At 48.4% G+C, this 13,175-nt stretch overlaps 3 protein-coding genes across 9 annotated transcripts in view; 2 read left to right on the top strand and 1 right to left on the bottom strand.

Moving 5' to 3' along the window:
• Window positions 1–5,017, bottom strand: part of DUS2 (dihydrouridine synthase 2) — a 32,211-nt gene extending 27,194 nt beyond the window's left edge. The window contains exons 1-6 of one of the 7 annotated variants that reach the window (XM_055553394.1): window positions 4,941–4,992; window positions 4,393–4,470; window positions 2,941–3,017; window positions 1,692–1,731; window positions 805–932; window positions 586–690 (exon numbers count right to left, since the gene is read on the bottom strand). In XM_055553394.1, coding sequence (XP_055409369.1) covers window positions 586–690; window positions 805–930 — 231 coding nt within the window. In that variant the 5' untranslated portion in view covers window positions 931–932; window positions 1,692–1,731; window positions 2,941–3,017; window positions 4,393–4,470; window positions 4,941–4,992. Of the gene's footprint in view, window positions 1–585; window positions 691–804; window positions 933–1,691; window positions 1,732–2,940; window positions 3,018–4,392; window positions 4,471–4,940 lie in introns of all 7 variants that reach the window. The other 6 variants (XM_055553395.1, XM_055553392.1, XM_055553391.1 and 3 more) reach the window with 6 other exon arrangements.
• A 41-nt stretch (window positions 5,018–5,058) lies between these two features.
• DDX28 (DEAD-box helicase 28) lies at window positions 5,059–6,956 on the top strand. Its single transcript, XM_055553390.1, has one exon. The coding sequence runs from the start codon at window positions 5,090–5,092 to the stop codon at window positions 6,767–6,769; it is 1,680 nt and encodes a 559-aa protein (XP_055409365.1). The 5' UTR covers window positions 5,059–5,089; the 3' UTR covers window positions 6,770–6,956.
• Window positions 6,957–9,636: 2,680 nt separating this feature from the next.
• DPEP2NB (DPEP2 neighbor) lies at window positions 9,637–12,090 on the top strand. Its single transcript, XM_055553160.1, is given in 3 exon segments — window positions 9,637–9,780; window positions 9,783–9,822; window positions 11,165–12,090. Coding segments are annotated over 3 exon segments (375 nt in total). The 5' UTR covers window positions 9,637–9,750; the 3' UTR covers window positions 11,470–12,090.
• Window positions 12,091–13,175: the final 1,085 nt, after the last annotated feature.

The following is a 13,175-nucleotide window of genomic DNA, read 5'->3' as shown; positions in this document are numbered from 1 at the left end:
TGAGATCCTGTGTACCCACTGCCCAATTTCTCCCTATGGTAACGTCTTGCAAAGCTGTAGTAACAATATTGCAACCGGGATATTGACACAGAATAGATCCATCAGCACAAGGATTCCTTGTGTAGCCCTCTTATAGCCACAGTTCTCCCTCCACAGATGGCTCTTCAAGATGGAAATGTCAGAAGCACTTGGGTAGTTTCTTTAACCTCTCACCCCCACTAGAGAGGCATAGCAGGATTAAGGGTTTCGGGGGAAGCTTATCTACCCAACTGAGAACCACTGCTCACAGTCCCTATCCAATATCAGCTACTCCTTTAACTGTTTTTCCTAGAAGATGTTTTCTAAACCTGAGTCTGAAGTCCTATTAATAATATTCTTCAAAGCAGCAGGCCAGTAACTGGCCTACTAGCTATTGATATCAGAAAATTCTATGGCTTCCCAAACCAACCCCATCCAGTTTCTCTGGCCTGAATCTGGTCCTTTTCCTTCTCACTCTGAAACTGAGCTTCCTCATTCACATAATGAATGTGTATTAACTCCTACAGGAGCCACAGCAGTGACCTGACACAATGCTCATCTACCCACCTGGCCCAGGTGTCCCACAATGCCTCCATGCAGCCCAGGTTCCTGATCCTTGGCAGGGCTCACAAAACTCCTGTGTTTTTGTCTTCTGATGCTTTCAGTGAACACCTGTGAAGGGAGGGCCCATTCTGCCTCCTCTAGCTTCTGAACACAGGCACCCACAGGTGAGGAGGCTGCACTTGTGGAAAAGCTCTCTGTCTGGGAGGATTAGGAGCCCCTTACCTCACAGTACACAATGTCCGCTCCATAGTCCAGGGCCAGAAGCCGCATTGGGAGAGTCCCTACCCGAACCATAGGGGCTAAGATGAGTTTGTTGTGGTAGCACAGAGAGAGGTTGTTCACAATCATTCCTGAAGAAAGAAGAGTCAGAAATTCAAATGGAGAAAAATCTCTTCTGTTATCCAGAGCAGGCTTTCCTTTTCCTCCCAACAGGTAGTACTTTGTTTTCCTTTTCTCTGATCATAAAAACAATGCAAGCTCGTTCACACATCCAACAAATATTTATTAAGTGTGTGGTGTGTGCCAGTCACTGTCCTAGTCTTTGTGGATACATTAGAGAAGAAAACAAAGATTCCTGTTCTGCTAGAGCTTTCATGCTGGTGGGGAATGAAGAGTGCACAGCAGAGGAAACAGTCAGTGCAAAGGCCCTGGGGCAGGAGCAAGTCTGATGTGTTAGAAGACTAGTACAAAGACATAGTCGAGCACAGAAAGAAGAAGAGTAATGGACGTCAGATACAGGATGGATGTCCTAAGCAGATAGGACACAATGGTGAGATCCCAAATGGCCTTGTAGGATGCTCTGTGGGCTTTGTTAGCTCTTCACGATATGAGCCAGCAAGGGTTTCAAGGAGAGGAGTGGCATGACTGATCACATTTCCCCATGATCACAGTCATTGCTGCATGAAAAGCCATGATAGACCCAGAGAGACCAATTAGACTCTTCAGTCACTGACATGAGAGATGATGGTGGCTCAGGATGGGGAGAGAGTTGTGGAGGTGGTGAGAAGTGGTCATGTTCTGAATATACTTTGAAGGTAAAGTTAACAGGAGTAAAACAAGCAAAAAAAAAACCCTGAAATCTTTAAAAAGGATAACCAACAAGGACCTACCGTACAGCACAGGGAACTCTGCTCGATGTTATGTGACAGCCTGGATGGGAAGGGAGTTTCGGGGAGAATGGATACATGTATATATATGGCTGAGTCCCTTTATTGTTCATCTGAAACTATTATAACATTGTTAAACGGCTATACCCCAATATAAAATAAAAAGTTAAAAAAAATACCAATGTCCAGGCCTGCCCTCAAGTCAATTAAATCAGAATATGAAGCTCAGTAGGGCAAGAATTTTGCCTGTTTTGTTCACATGAAAAGTACCTGGCACGTACATGGTGCTCAGAAAATATTTACTGCTTGAATAAATGAATGAATATACCACTATCACCTGAGACTCAAGGAAAAATTCCTTTTAAAATTTAGGGAGTAACTAGGCAACATAAGTTTCCATGGCAGCTCTGAGAAAAACATTACCTAATGAAGCTACCACTCGCAGGAGCTTGCATTTTTTCCACAATAAGTAAACCTTTCTTATTTCTAGAAGACTCTTAAGAGTCCCTTGGACTGCAAGGAGATTCAACCAGTCCATCCTAAAGGAAATCAGTCCTGAATATTCATTGGAAGGACTGATGCTGAAGCTGAAACTCCAATACTTTGGCCACCTGATGCAAAGAACTGACTCACTGGAAAAGACCCTGACGCTGGGAAAGATTGAAGGCAGGAGGAGAAGAGGATGAAATGGTTGCATGGCATCACCGACTCAACGGACATGAGTTTGAGTAAGCTTCAGGAGTTGGTGATGGACAGGGAAGTCTGGTGTGCTGCAGTCCATGGGGTCGCAAAAAGTCAGACACAACTGAGCGACTGAACTGAACTGATAAAGTGCTTTGTAAAACATCTTGTAAAATATCCATCTCAATAACAACTAGAGGTTACTCAATGTCTGCTGTGAGCAAGAGGGAAAGAGGGGATTTACAGAATATCTAAAGAAATGATAAGAAAGGGACTTCCCCGGTGGTCCAGTGGTTAAGACTCCATGCTTCCAACTGCACAGGGCACTGGTTTGATTCCCAGTCAGGGAACTAAGATCCAGCATGCCATGCAGGGTAGCCAAAAAAAAAAAAAAAAAGAAATCAGAGTAAGAAACTAGGGGCTATGAGAAGAGACAGACAGGCTTAGACAGGCTCTAATCCCTATGACATTTTGAGGTAATCTCATTGTAAGGGCTCGAGCATGAGAAAGCAGCCACTAACCAGTTACCCTGTCCCAAATATTTGGATGAAAGTCAAATGCAAATACATACCTATGTATTATTCTTTTCTGATAATTCTTTCAATGTATCTGTTCTGCCTCGGTGCAAAACAATTCTTTGTTTTGTATCTGAAAAAAGAGTAGCACAGGTAAATGGATGAAACCTGACAAATCAGACATCCAAGGAGCCCTTCAGCTAAGGAACAAGGAGGTCTGAGTTCTGGGAAAGAATCATAAAAGTAGTGTAGAATCACAATATCATAGCATATTCTTTGTATCGACTCCCCTCTATCATATCACCACTCAGTGGTCATTGACCTGTACATGAAATTTTCAGTGACAGAAAATCCAGCACTCTCCAGACAGATCTGGGCATTTCTGGTTGCTACAGTAGTCTTTATGTCAAATTCAGAATCTGACTCCATCATCAGTCCCAGTCTGCCTTCTGGAATGGTTCATCCCGTGGCACACTTCATCTCTTTTCCATCTGACACAGTCCCCAAACACACGAGGACAATTTTATTCTTCCTGAAGTTCTCTTCTCCTGCACCGCCCTCCTTAAATCACCCCTTTCTGTGCTTATGGCTTTCAGGGGCCCCTCAAGGTTTCTTGATCCCAAGGGCATGACAAGCAATGACGTCAATATGCCCGCTACAGATTCTGGGGAAGGGGCTGGGCCACCGAGAACCCGGCAAATGTAGCTCCCTGAAGCGAGAGTACATGCGGCAACCTCAGCCTCTCTTCAGTCCCCATCCTCTATCCAAGGTTCTGAACAGCACACTGTTGATATTTTGGGCCAGATCATTCTTTTTATTGGAGGGGGGGGGGGCTGTCCTGTGCATTGTGCGATATTTAGTAATATCCTGGTCTTTACCCACTAGAAGCTGTAGCATTTCCCCAGATGTGACAAATAAAGATGTCCCCAGCCATTGTCAAATGTCCTGGGGGAAGGGTGGGGGCAAAAATCACTCCCACTCAAGAGCCACCACTCTATCCAGTGACTCTGTCTACCTGTCATTACTCAAAACTCTCTCCTCCTCTAGTTTAACAGGTAACTCTCCAGAAAAGCCTATCGTGTATCAAAATACTATTTGAAATATAGTAGTATTTGTCTTTATAACAGTATCTAATGAAAGTAAAACTTTTCTCCAGGGACTTCCCTGGTGGTCCAGTGGTTAAGATTCCATACTTGCACAGCAGGCAGCACCAACAGGCTGTGCAGCAGTGGCCAAAAAAACCCAAAAACCTCTTTCTTCAGATGTTAAGACTCTTCCAAGTAGTTAACCCACATTTACCTTATCTCCTACCCCAGGCACTAGAGATTACAGAAATGATCTGATGCCCATTTTCTGGATCCGTTCAGGAAGTACCAATAGTGTAAGGTTTTTTTCGCAACCTGAACTGAATTTAGGTAAAATATTCTGCCTGACCATGGCTTTGTGAGTCGTCATATACCTGTAGCAGGACCCTCCTCACTACTATTCAAGTAATTTAGGTATCTAACCTGAAAGCCGGTGGAGCTAGGCGAGCTTCAGGATGAGAAGTTGGAAAGGGTGACAAGAGAAGGAAGAATGAACCGCAGCTGAAAAGCAAGCGGAAAAGGTCCGAAGAGATGAGTTCTCTTGAGTGAAGAGATGATATGCTGAAGTCCATCGGCTCGCCCTCTGGGCCCTCAGCTCTTTGGGCGGTGGGGGAACGCTGAGCCTAGATCTACTCCTGGTCTCGGCCCCCAGGCCTGACCATTCACTCAGATTCTCAATAAATATTTATATTAGAAGACCTTACAAGGGGAGCACATCTGTGAAAACACCGCTGCACCCTCACAGTTTACACGGGGCGATCAGAACTGGACATGCCATCACAGGAGCTGTGAGGGCGACAAAGAATTGTAGGGATCCGACATCGGATCGCCAGAAGCCCTCAGCCCTCCTGATTCCTAATGCCAGGGCCCCATCGCCGCCTGTCGCCGGACCCCGGTCCTGCCTTCATCGCGCACCCTTCCCCAAGGTTGGCCGGGGCCTGGACGTCACCATCCAGTTTGGACCTACAGACCTCGCCGCTGCTGAACTCTACAGATCCTCCCTCCTTCCACACAGTTCGCCAATTCCTCATGCGTTACTGAGCCACGCCGGCCACCGTCCGCGAGGCCTTGGCGCGCGCATGACGTCACTGTTGTGCGCCTTTTCCGCACCAAGGGGACTATGGCTCTAGCACGGCAACTACGGCTCCGCACCAAGGGGACTATGGCTCTAGCACGGCAACTACGGCTGTTGTCGCTCGCGACTCGGTTGCTTCTGGCGCCTCGACGGGACCTGACAGGCCGCGGTCCCGACGAGCCCCTGCCCGTGGTGCGCATCCCGCGGGCTCTACAGAGGCGGCATGAACAGCGGCAGAGCGGGCAGCGGAGCCCCCTGCGGCCGGTGTTGGTGCGACCTGGCCCGCTGCTGATCTCGGCGCGGCGGCCGGAGTTGAACCAGCCCGCACGCCAAACGCTGGGCCGTTGGGAGGTTGCGCCACTCGTTTCGCGAGGCTGGAAGCATCGGCGCGCTCGCCAGGACTATTTCTCCATTGAGCGTGCTCAGCATGAGGCCCCAGCGCTGCGGAACCTCTCGTCCAAGGGCAGCTTCGCCGATCTGGGTCTGGAGCCCCGTGTGCTGAGCGCACTCCAAGAAGCTGCTCCCGAAGTCGTTCGGCCCACAACCGTGCAGTCGAGTACCATTCCCCCATTACTTCGCGGCCGCCACATCCTCTGCGCCGCGGAAACCGGCAGTGGCAAGACTCTCGGCTACATGCTACCTCTGCTTCAACGGCTCTTGGGCCAGCCAAGCCTGTACACCAGTCGTATCCCTGCTCCTCGAGGCCTGGTTCTTGTGCCTTCTCGAGAATTAGCTGAACAGGTGCGGGCCGTGGCCCAGCCCTTGGGCAGCTCCTTAGGCCTCCGGGTGCAGGAGTTAGGGGGAGGCCATGGCATGAGTAGGATCAGGCTGCAACTGTCCAAACATCCTCCAGCAGAAGTACTGGTGGCCACTCCAGGGGCTCTGTGGAAGGCCCTGAAAGGTCAACTGATCAGCCTGGCGCAGCTCTCTTTCTTGGTGTTGGATGAGGTAGATACATTGTTGGATGAAAGTTTCCTGGAACTGGTGGATTACATCTTGGAGAAGAGTCACATAGCAGAAGGCCCCGCTGACTTAAAAGACCCTTTCAATCCCAAAGCTCAGTTAGTGCTGGTGGGGGCCACATTTCCCGAAGGCGTAGGCCAGCTGCTGAGTAAAGTTGCCAGCTTAGACTCTCTAACCACCATTACCAGTTCCAAGCTCCACTGCATCATGCCTCATGTCAAACAGACGTTCATGAGGCTGAAAGGAGCAGAGAAGGTGACTGAGTTAGTGCAGATCCTCAAGCAGCATGACAGAGCACACAGGACTGGCTCCACAGGAACTGTTCTCGTGTTCTGTAACAGCTCCAGCACTGTGAACTGGCTGGGATATATTCTGGATGACCACAGAATCCAACACTTAAGACTGCAGGGACAAATGCCAGCCTCCATGAGGGCAGGTATCTTCCAGTCCTTCCAGAAGGGTTCCCGAGACATACTTCTCTGCACAGACATCGCCTCTCGGGGCCTGGACAGCACCCAGGTGGAACTCGTCATCAATTATGATTTCCCTCTCACCCTGCAGGATTACATCCACAGAGCAGGGAGGGTGGGCCGTGTAGGGAGTGAGGTGCCAGGAACAGTCATCAGCTTTGTGACCCATCCCTGGGATGTGAGCCTGGTTCAGAAGATTGAGCTGGCAGCTCGCAGGAGGAGAAGCCTTCCAGGTCTAGGATCCTCAGTAAGTGAGCCTTTGCACAAGGAAACCTTACTGCAGCAGGCTTAAATATGATGCCATAACTGGGATCTTTCCCTGTGTGCTGGGTGGGTGAGCGCACTTGTTAGCAGGATGCGCTGGGCTGCTTAGTCACCTTCTAAAGGCCCCAGCTGCTGGTCAACACTGGAGGGTGAACTACTGAACGTGGCTCTCTGTAGTCTTTCACACGAAGAATAAAGTTGATTTTGGCTTTGTATCATGTCGTGATTTCTAACAATAAGTGATGTTTCTGTAGTTTCCACCTGGGGCACAATTCACTGGATTCTGAGAAAATTCACACTCCAAACTACTACACCTAGGACAAAGGTTCCTTCAGTTGATGTTTTTGTTTCAACTTTATTTCCTTCCCCCAAAACCATCCATTAAGGGGACTTCCCTGGTGGTCCAGTGGTTAAGAATCTGCCTTCTAATGCAGGAGATGTGGGTTTGAACCCTGGTGGGGTAACTAAGATCCCACACGCTGTGGGACAGGGCAGCTAAATCCCAGCCTCACCCTGTGGCCACAGCTAAGACCTTACATAGGCAAATTAAAAAAAAAAAATCCATTAAGCCCTCAGGAGAAGAAAAAGGGGATATGACTAGCAATAGAGAAATTTTCTCTATGAACAATGGCCGTGGCAAGCCTTAGGCTCTCTTAGTGAAATCTCTCTGGAAAGTAGTGGCAGAAGAATAAAAGGCAGACTGACACAGATGTATTCCTTAGTGTGCATTTCCAGCCTCGGAGTTCTTTCTCATCTCTTGGTTGCAGAGGAAGAGGAGAGGTTAAACATTTTTATAAAACTGGCAAAATAAGCTTATAGCATCCCATCACTATCTCCTAGGTTCTAGGAGCGTTCTATAAGCGTTATAGAACCTAGCAGCATTTGCCTAAAGTAAGGAACAGTTGAAAGAGATAATACTTAAGAAAACAACTTAAAACTGCTCACACACTGAAAAGGACTAAGTTGCAGAGAACAGAAATGGGCTCAGAGCAACCTTTGCCAAAAGAGAATATTGTGCTAAATGTACAGTTTTTCCCATATAAGGAAACAGAGTCAGAAAGATAAAAGAACTTGTTCAAAATCACACAAATAAGGACAGAATCTGATCTGTGTCCTAAGAGTTGTGTTCTTTAACCACTAGGCTAAGTTTTCTCAAATGTGATTCACATGTAGAATAACTATACATTTCTGTTTGCCTTGAATATTCCTTGTTTATATCCATGCCTGCTGCAATTTTTAATATTGCCCACTTGGACTCTCAAAAGCAACCCCAAATAGACAATAATTTAGTCACTATCCGTGGACCACTTTGGTGCAACTGCCCAGGAAGCTTGTTAAAAGTACAGATCCCTGAGCCCTACTCCACAGCTATGTAAGTTTTCTGAGGATTGGTGCAAAAATCCACATACAAGTCTTTGTTGTTTTGTGGAATCCCCAGATGAGTCTCCCACCCTCTTAAGTTAATAAACCATGTATTCTGCCTTCCCCAGGTGCCCAGCCGAGTTATAATAAGGTATTGGTACCCCCACCGCACCAGAGGGATGCTCTCAGACAAGTAATCTCTGAAGCCTTGAACAATTGGTGGTCTCACTCTGGCCCACCTGCCATGACAAACCTACAGAGCATTTCCCTTCACATTTACCTTCTAGCATTCCCAAAGGCAGTCTGCTCTAATTAGGCCTGACTTCATCTGTCCTATTGTGCATCCGCCAATTCAAGCAATTTAGTAGAGAGAAGGAAGGTTTTTGTGATTTGCAACCAGAGTGGCCCAACCGCTCAAATAATAGCCCAAGACATCTCCACCTCCTGGGCACATCCCCTCTGCAACAGCCCCAGTAAACAAATGTCCCATCTTTGCTTTTTTAAGGTCAGCCACAGGGAGCCCCTGAAGAAGGTTATCTTACATTGCCACATTACCAAAGGCTGCCCCAAAGGCTCCTTCCTATGAACCTGATCAGGCTAAGGGCAGAGCTGTCTCTTTCCTTCTTTGAGTCGGATCAGACCGTCTTAGTAACACCTCTTCACGGTGTTAACCATGTTTTTCACCTGGGTTGCTACTTAGCCTGTTATCTCATCCTTTCATGGTGGCGAGAGGGGGGATTATAATGATTTTTGCTTTTAAGGGAGAGAGGAATGTAATGTTTACGTTGTCATTTTGTCATGAGTTTGTTTTGAATTTCCTATTAAAATGGGTCCATCACTCCCACTTTGTGAAGTCATCAGGGCCCACATTTTGCACTTTTAACATCTCTCGGTGTCAGTTTAAATTGGGATGAGCTTGTCCTCACATTCCTTTCGGCTGTAAATCCAGACCCTGATATGAACCTACCATTGAGCAGAACCACTCCACTGCCTGTGTAGCCTTGGGTAGGCCCCTTAACCTCTTGGTCTTTTAAGTCTTGGCAGTTTTAAAAATGTGAGAGGGCTATGAATTTATATTTGGGGCAGAACAAGGTTGAGAAGAGTGTGTCTTTGCTTTTATTCTTTCAAACTGGAATGACTCCCGACTCGTCCCCATGGGTCCATATCTCACTTGTCCTTCAGGCCCACTGCCAAGCAGCCTTCCCCAATTCCCCAGTCCACACAAATCTCTGTCTCTCTTTAGGTTAGTACCATACAGCCTAGAGTCTCTTAGGTCAATTTTGCCTCTCAGGCCAATCTCAGAATGTGGGTTTCTCTTGCCCTCCCATGGCACCAGGGGCTGTGCCAGCCCACAGGCATGCTCCCCAGGGGGGCGCTACTAGACTAGGGCATGCATGGGGAGGCCCAGGTGTGAGGGGCCAGGCAAGGTGCCTCTCTGCCTTCACTCTGCTCTCCTCCAAAAAACCCCGAGAGCCTGCAGCCTCCCCCTCAAGTCACAGGTTCCTTATATGACCTCACTGGGTAGTGATGACCTTACAGCCCTTATCGCAGTTTCCATGGCAGGGTAACTGCACAAACATGCTGCTTTTGGAGAAACTTCCCTACCAGTCCTCTACCAGATAGCAGTCTTTGGCTGTGTAAGAGAGAATGTCTAATCGAATCTTCTATCTAATCTTCACTCTAACTTGTCCTCTGTCCCCTGGAAGGGCAACACAGCAGGTAGGCTGAGACTGGACATCTGTACAAGAGGCATTGTGTATACACAGCCTCACCTGGCCACCACGTGTTCCTTTGGGGCTTACCCACACACACCTCAGCACTTTCCCAACTGTAAGTAATACGAGTGCCCTGGGGCACCTTCAGGGACCCACAGTGCTCATTGCTGAGGATAAGCAAAAGGTCATCCCTGGGCAAGTGAGCAGGAAGGTCCTGGTCTTTAAATGTAGCCTTACTCTTTGGGCTACAAGATGCTTCCATTCAGATCCTTTCCTGATTGGCCTGTTAGCAATAGGCAAATGCATTTTTGTCGGCAAATGATAAATGGAGCAGTTTGAGGAAGAGGGCTGCTCTTGAATTTCACCTTCAAGCCCAGGCACCTTCATGCAGTTATGGGGACATCTACATGGGTCCCCTCGGACACATTCCAGACTGAGCTGGTGCATACTGGGGGAAAGAGTGGTGTGGTATTGAGGGAAAGACCAGAAGAACCCAGGGGAGTGATGAAATGCTAATAAGACTGGAGGGCTGAGGAGATGGTGTCCCAGGAGGCTGATGCCTAGACTTGGTACCCACAATCTGGTTCTGAATCTCCTGGTCACTCTGCCTTAGTATTTTCTAATCTAGATAAAAGTATCAGAGGGCTAGAGTTCAGCGTGGATGAAACAGGCAATATAAATGGGGCCCAAGAGGGGTTGCCAAGGTGGGAGGGGTTCTTACCAAATTAGACTCCTTTTCCCAAAACTTGAAATGCATTTCCATTAAAAACAGACCTTAAGGAATGTTTTCTCTGGTGTGGAAGGGAGAGATGGAGGGGATCCTGATTGCAATTATTTTAAGGTTTTCTCTGGAAATGGAAAACAGAGTTCCTCATCTGCTGTAGTCACAGGCTCTAGGAATTGCTTTGGCAGCCAATAATGGCACCCCACTCCAGTACTCTTGCCTGGAAAATCCCATGGATGGAGGAGCCTGGTAGGCTGCAGTCCATGAGGTCGCTAAGAGTCGGACATGGCTGAGTGACTTCACTTTGACTTTTCACTTTCATGCATTGGAGAAGGAAATAGCAACCCACTCCAGTGTTCTTGCCTGGAGAATCCCAAGGACAGGGGAGCCTGGTGGGCTGCCGTCTATGGGGTTGCACAGAGTCGGACACGACTGAAGCAACTTAGCAGCAGCAGCAGCAGTCCCTTCTCTAGGGACTCATGGGGTGATGGGCAGAAACTGTGTTTTGGATGTCAAGCAGACTAAAGGGCTTCAGCCAGAAACTGGGAGAGAGGTGAGAGGGGGAAATTCCGGCAGGAGACTGTGAACAGCAGAAGTGACTGATCAATTGTTTTCTTTGCAGCAGCTCTGGCTCCCACTTCCCCTCCTACACCTGGTCACTGCCGTGTCCTCTACCGAGGGCGTGGAAAAGCACAGGTAGGCTGGCCTGGGGAGACACGCTGCCTGGTCGGTGGCTACTGAGCCTACGGGGATGCTCCTGTGGCCACCCCAGCCGAGGTGGAAGCAGAGAAGCCAGTCCTCAGCCACAATCTCAAGAGACAGCGAGCTCTGGCGGAATAGGATAAAGACTTCAGTTGCTCCAGCCCCAAAATTCAGTGACTGCAGCATGGTGGCAGGAGGCTGACCCCACAGAAGCCTGCTGGCTGAGCCACACTCTGAAGAGAGGGCAATGATTTAACTGCCTAAGGGCAGCAAATGCTGCTTCCTGCAGTGACCCCCCACTGCCACAGATTAGAACCTGCGCCATTCTGTCTGAGCCTTCCTTCCTCAACCAGGAGCCTCCTTCCACACTAAATGGCTATGAGCAAGGAACCTCAGAAACAGGGTTGAGAGTCTTCTCTGAACATCCCAGGACTGAAGCTGGCCTGGAGGAAAACCTGATGTTCCTCTGCTCAATTCTCGGGAGCCCCTTTGTGAGCAGAAGAAAGAACAATCTTCACACTGTGAGCCAATGAGGACCCAGGAGCAGAGAAGTGCAGAGTGGCCTTCGCAGGGGCCCTGTCTACCACATAGGCTCCTGCCTGAGCCATTGGCCAGAGCCACCACCACACACCAAGGGGAGCTGGGCTTTTCGAAACTGAAAGAAGCAATGTGCGACTTCCCAAAAAGCCTCCTGCCTTGAATCAGGAGGCAGGATAAAGAGACCCAGGAAGACCTGCTCCCTGGAGCAAGAACATATGGAGAGTCAAGTGGCAGCAACCCCTCCCCGAGGCTCACATGCTCCTTTATTCCCAGCCTTTTCTAGCCCCAACGGGGTCCCTTACTGCTCAATAAAATGTTTTTCTGTAACAGTGTCAGACTTGAAATCCAAGTTATTTAAGGCCAGGTCCCAAATCTCCCTGTTTCCTTTAAGTATATTCCCACATGGGGTTCCTGGTCCTTTGAGAACTTCTGCCTCTAAAAAGACCCTTGGGGGTAGTTTCTACCTATGCGGCTCCTGCAAAGACACCTGTGTAAATTGGGGCAGGATGTAGGCAGGTTCTTTAAGAAATATAGAGCCTGATAAGTACTTCCCTGGGTGAGTGAGAGTGTGTGTGTGTGTAAGGAGAAAAGAGGAAGGACTGGGAAGATGTCATTCCATCTGTCGATCCATTTATTCAACAAATATTTACTGAGTACCCAGGTGGTGCTAGTGGTAAAGAACCTGTCTGCCAATACAGGAGACCTAAGAAATGCAGTTTCGACCCCTTTTTTTTGGAAGATCCCCTGGAGGAGAGCATGGCAACCCACTCCGGTATTCCTGCCTGGAGACAGAGGAGCCTGGTGAGCTACAGTCCATTGGGCTGCAAAGAGTCGGACATGACTGGAGCAACTTAGCAAGCACACATGCACCCGTTACATACCAGCCGCTGTGCTGGTTGCTTGAGATGTTTCAGTGAATGAGATGATCGAACACCCTCTTCTCATGGCACCCACAACCTAAAAGAAGACACAAACAATAATTTCAAGTAATTATAATTGCTATACAGAAAAGTAGAACAGGATAATGGGGTAGAGTGATGAGGGGTTGCTATGTTATACTAGGTAGTCAGGGAAGGCTTCTTTGAAGAGCTGACATTTCAGTGGGGATGCGAGTGAAAGAATCCTGTGAGGAGCTGGGAAGAGAATTTCTGAAGGAGGACATGGCAAGCACAAAGACCTTGAGGCAGGAGTGAGGCTGGCCTGTATTAGGACCAGCAGAAGGGCCAGTGTGATCAGGGAGGAAAGAGAATGAAAGATGTGGTTGGAGAAGTAGGAACAAGCCAGATCATAGTAGGCCTCATCAGCCATACTGAAGAGTGTGGCTCTTAAGTGTGATGGGAAGTTGCGGAAAGGATTTGAGCAGGGGAGTGAAGTGATCTGATGCAGGTGCT

Source organism: Bubalus kerabau, chromosome 17 (assembly GCF_029407905.1).
Source record: "Bubalus kerabau isolate K-KA32 ecotype Philippines breed swamp buffalo chromosome 17, PCC_UOA_SB_1v2, whole genome shotgun sequence".
Taxonomy (NCBI): domain Eukaryota; kingdom Metazoa; phylum Chordata; class Mammalia; order Artiodactyla; family Bovidae; genus Bubalus; species Bubalus kerabau.
Note: the sequence above shows the minus strand (reverse complement) of the source record. Positions and strands in the feature narration are given on the sequence as shown.